The sequence below is a fragment of the Lolium perenne genome, chromosome 2 (assembly GCF_019359855.2).
Source record: "Lolium perenne isolate Kyuss_39 chromosome 2, Kyuss_2.0, whole genome shotgun sequence".
NCBI lineage: Eukaryota > Viridiplantae > Streptophyta > Magnoliopsida > Poales > Poaceae > Lolium > Lolium perenne.
The window spans coordinates 285,936,295-285,941,665 of record NC_067245.2 but is presented as its reverse complement, the minus strand read 5'-3'; the positions used below and the strand labels follow the sequence as shown (position 1 = coordinate 285,941,665).

General features: G+C 52.6%; 1 protein-coding gene across 1 annotated transcript; it reads left to right on the top strand.

Moving 5' to 3' along the window:
* The first annotated feature begins 4,279 nt into the window (after positions 1-4,279).
* On the top strand, positions 4,280-5,116 carry LOC139835833 (uncharacterized). Its single transcript, XM_071825702.1, has one exon. The coding sequence runs from the start codon at positions 4,469-4,471 to the stop codon at positions 5,114-5,116; it is 648 nt and encodes a 215-aa protein (XP_071681803.1). The 5' UTR covers positions 4,280-4,468.
* The last annotated feature ends 255 nt before the right edge of the window (positions 5,117-5,371 follow it).

Genomic DNA, 5,371 nt, shown 5'->3' with positions numbered 1-5,371 from the left:
GACCGGCGATTTGGGAGCGCGTCGACGCCGGCCATCGTCGTCGAGACGCCGGCAAGCGGGGCGGAAGCATAGGTCGAGGTCCCGCGCTGCTATCGCCGACTCGTAGCAGAGTCGGAGGAGGCCGCCGCCGGCGCTGTTGTCCTCTCACCGTCGCGACACCTCCCACCGTTCGCAGCTGCGCCGTTTCCGCCGGAGGTGAGCTCTCCTGCACCGTCTTTCCAGACCGCAAGTCGGCTGAGACGGCCATGGCTGCAGGTCCCTAGAGAAGCATTTGGATCGCCTCCGCCTGCGAGGTGTTCGTTCAAATGCTCGAACTAAAATGTGTCCTTTTCAGATCATGGTGGACAGCGACGACGAATACTATTTCAAGAACTTCATCGACACGTCGTCGGAAGAGGAGTCCGACGACGATTTTTTCACGGATGCTGCGCTGCTCATCCACGAGCACACTGTCTCGCAAATCCCCGTGTTCCGGGGGTCCTTGCCGGGGCGCGCGGCCGCCTTGGACCGCAAAAGAGAACGCGGCCACGACCAGCTCTACAACGACTACTTCCAACCCACTCCATTGTTCGTGCCGCGCTTGTTTCGCCGTCGTTTTCGGATGACCAGGCCGCTGTTCCGCCGGATAATGGATGGCGTCAAGATCTACGACGACTACTTCTGTGCGAAAGTGGATGCAATTGGCAAGGTAGGCCTCTCTTCGTACCAGAAATGCACGGCAGCGATTAGGATGCTCGCATATGGCGTTGCCGGTGATTTCGTAGATGAGTACACGCGCATGAGTGAGTCAACCGGCTTGGAATCGATGTACAGGTTCTGCAGAGCTGTGATCGGTTCGTTCGGAGAACAGTACCTCCGTCAACCTATTGCAGAGGACACAGCTCGTCTGTTGTCGATCAACGCTCTGTGGGTTTTCCTGGGATGCTTGGCAGCATAGACTGCATGCACTGGGAGTGGAAGAACTGCCCCTTTGGTTGGCAGGGGGCATACAGCGGCCATTCTGAGGGGTGCACAGTCATTCTTGAAGCTGTTGCTTCCCATGACACATGGATTTGGCACTCATTCTTCGGAATGGCTGGCTCGCACAATGACATCAATGTCTTTGCAGCGCTCTCCGGTGTTTGATAGGCTAGCGTACGGTCAGTCCCCTGATGTGGATTTTGAGATCAATGGCCACCACTACACCAAGGGGTACTACCTTGCTGATGGTATCTATCCACCTTGGGCTACACTCGTGAAGACAATCCGAAACCCCAACTCGTAGCAGAGGCAAGGTTTGCCAAAGAGCAGGAGGCAGCCCGGAAAGATGTCGAGCGGGCGTTTGGCATCCTCCAAGCTCGTTGGGCTATCGTCGGACACCCTGCCGAGCACAGGATGTGCAAACTCTGTGGGAGGTGATGACCGCTTGTGTAATCATGCATAACATGATTGTTGAGGTAGAGCGGGATGATTCACTCTTTGATAATGACTGGGAAGGCCAAGGAGAGTTGGTTACTCCTCAACGTGCTCCGGCATCATTCCAGGACATTCTTCATGCGCACCATGAAATTCGAGATCTAGCTGTGCACAACCAGCTTCAGGCTGATTTGGTCGAGCACATGTGGCAGCATGTAGGCAACAATGCTGCAAACAACAATGATTAAGCCTAGAGCATTTTGTATCGTTTTTTCATTTTATTTGAATAATACTTTATCCTTCATTACATGGACTATGTAATGTGTAATACATTTTGAGCATTTGAACTACTTTATATATTTTTTCTATAATTTATTTTGCGTTTTTCTAGTGAATTTACAAGAAAAACATACCATGGGGCGCCGCGACCCAAATCTGGCGCATTGGGCGCAGCGCGCGACCCAAACGGACGCGCGGACGCGGGGCTCCGTCCGCGCGTCCGCTCGGGTACGCAAACGGCCCAAAACGGACGGCCCAGCGCGTCCGTTTGGGTCGCGCGGTTGGAGATGCCCTTACCAGATGAAATGAGCGACTCATTCCAGCCTGTGCCTGTCTTGCGGCCGTCACCAATGAAGTTTGGGGGACATGAGCAAGTAAAAGCCCCTTCGGTGTTGTTGCAGAGATTCGGATAGTTGCAATCATTGTTGTCGTTCCGGCATTCGTTGATATCTAAACCAGCATTGCAACACTTCATTTCAGAAAACAGAGGCATACTTCTATTCATAAAAGCAGGTACAATTTTCTCCCTTTTTTTTGTACAAGTGGCAATCGAAATTAACTAGTGGGCTATCACCAAATTCATTCTTTCGACAAACTAGGAAAAAATTAGCAAATTGACATATCTTGTACTTTACCTTCATTCCAAGCGAACATCTGAAAGGTCAGACTTAATAGAAGAAAGCAAATAAGAAGGAATACTAGCAACAGAATGTTCCAGAAGGCTTTTACCCTCTACCAACAAGCAAGTTTCATGACATATGAGATTTCCACATGCATCCACAAACAAGCTCAAGGATTTATTTTATTATTGCCATTGTTATTTTGCTCCCGTAACAAACATAGTGATTAGCTTTCTTATTGGATTCAAAGATATCATTTGGGTGCTAGTGTTCATGTTTTAGAATCAATGGCAATATGGCATGATGGTGGATTTGATAAGGAGAAAACTCTTCAATATGTGCTATTCAGCCGCTGTTTTGTGTATGTAGGAACTAAGAAAATCTATTTCCTTTCAGGATTACAGATGGCTGTATATGAAGATTATATGGATGGATATTCTTTGGAGCACTGGAAAATTGAAGATCTTGTGCAATGACACTCTTTTGCTAGTGATGGATCCATGCACAATATTGCCCGATAACGGCAGTGGTTTTATACCTGTAGCTGATCTAAGAAAACACTTTTGCAGTTCAGCTTTCTTTCCTAGATTTCAGTCTCTTCATCAGCTTGTGCTGACAAAGGTGAAAATTGGAACCAGGTAATTGTCCATTTTTTCTAAAAAGAACTTATTTGTTAATCTACTTAGGCCAAATTACAACATCTTAGGTGAAGACTATTTTCTTGGCCAATCATGAAGACTGACTATTGTGTCCTGTCATATAAAATTGCAGGTTTCTTTGCAAAAAAGGGAGAGATCTCTACGGTGGGTGAAGAAAAATTTACCTGCACATCCATCCGCAGTGTAAGGGTTACCGTCGTACCCTGCATTGCACTTGCAGAGATGGCCCGTTCCACGGAGCGCATCGATGCATCCACTCATATTGTTGCAGTACAGCGGCGCCGAGTTGTAGGTCGAGGCCTGGTTGCATGTTCCGCTCCCAATTGCCCAATCCAAGATCATCCTGTCGTCAACAGCTGGCAATAGCAAGTCTTTCAGCGGCCTCTGCCCACCAACTGTGCCATCATTGAAGTATGCGTCGTCTTGGTCAAGGAAGAAGGCAGCATTGCAAGTGTCGTTCTCGCCAATGACTTGACCTGATGTCTTGTCAAACGTCAAGGTGAAATCTTGAGCATTGTCCATTGGCATGTGGGCCTCGCAGCAGGCTACACTGTTAATGCAGTCGGCGATGTTAGAGTTCCCATGGCACCAGGAGGAGCAACTGGTTTGCCGAGGGTTGTCACCGAGCACCGAGCCGCTGAAGTTAGCAACTAGTTTGTAGTTGCATCCAGTGGCCACCAGCTTATTTTGCTTGGAGAAGAAGAAGTGGAGAACGGTGTCCCTTCCAAGCTTATACCACCGGTTCCATTGGTCTGCGTCGACTTCCCGTTCCGGTCATAGCACACTTGGCGGATTGGCCCGGCAAAGATGATGACAAAGCCTCCGTCCATCGACACATCCTGCATTTTGTAGCTATTTTTGCCAATCTGCAGCATGGCTTCATTGTTTTGGCCGCATGTTACCTCGAAGCCAGGTAAGGAGCTACCTCTGGCGCCAAATGGATACTGAACGTTGTTGCACGTTATGTTCAGCTTCTGATCCAGCGGCGACTGTGGTGGCCGCGCTTCTCCCTGCGAAAGCGCTCGCTGGGGCATCATTGAAAAGAGGAAGAGCACGAGTGGGCGGAACTGCCATCCAGCCACGGCAGCCGCGCCTGGTCTGCTCCCTCTTCCGCACTGCATGGCGTCCCTTCCTCTCTAGTTTGTGCACGGTAAGCTTTGCTACGCTTTGTTCGAATGTCGACCTTTCATTTAGTTTTCCTGGTATTTAAGAGCCTCTCCAACAGACGCGTTAAAAGCCCCGCGCGACAAAAAAACCGCCGGTTTGCCGCGCGCGGGCGCTGCTCCAGCGGAGGCGGGAAAAAGGCGCGCGCGCTAAAAAATTTGCCGCCCGCGCGCTTTCGCGCTATCCCGCGCGGGAAACTTGCCGCGTGTGCTGCCGCGCGCTATAAACACGCCACGCGCGAATGTGTCCAACTGCCACTTCCTCCACGCGTCTGTCTCCCTCCTCGCCTCTCTCTCTCCCGCGCCGCTCCACCTCCGTCCGCTCCGCTTCCGACCGCGCCGCCTCCGCGAGATGCCTCCGCGCCGCCGCCCCTCCTCCGGCTACCACGGTGTCCGGGCGCGGCCGAGCGGCCGGTTCGACGCGGAAATCCGCTCCGGCGAGGAGAGGATCCGCCTCGGCACGTTCGACACCGCGCACGAGGCGGCGCGGGTGTACGACGCCGTCGCCTGGCGGCTCGGCCGCTCCCGGCGGACGATGAACTTCCACGACGTCTTCACGCGGGAGCAAGCGGAGATGCTGGCGCCGCCGCCGCCGATGATCACGCGCGAACAGCAGCGCCGACATCGGGAGCTGGAGCAGCGCCTCCTCATCGCCGAGCGCGACGAGGCGCTGCGCCTCGAATGGGCGCGCCGCTTCCCCGAGGACGTCGCCGCCACGGAGGCCTTCTACGCGCAGAAGGAGGAGGAGAAGGCGGCGATGAAAGCGAAGAAAAAGGCGAGCCGCGAGAAGCGCCGCGCCGAGTCCGCGGCGAGGAAGAAGGCGAGGGCCGAAGCGGCGGCGAGGAGGAAGGAGGAAAAGAAGAACGGCGCAGGGCCGTCGACCATCGTCCTCTCCTCCTCCTCCGACTTCCAGTGGATGACGACGTCGACGCCGGTGTCGGACACGACACTGAGCAGCTCCGACTTCGACTGGGAGTCCGACGACCAGTCGGAGGAGTAGTTTATTTTAGTATTTTCGTTTAAATGTCGCATTATATCGTTGCACTTTTAAAATATATTCGTATTTTCGATCATATTTTTATAGTTTGTTTGATTAATTTTCAAAAAAAAACCGTCGGATTAGCAGTTTGTGACGCGCGCTGCAAAATAGAGCCTCTGCCGGAGGTGCGTTTTTCGCACACCAACTCGCGCTGCAAAATAGAGCCTCTACCGGAGGCAAATTGCTATGCCCGCGCCAGCGGTATACAGTGCGCCC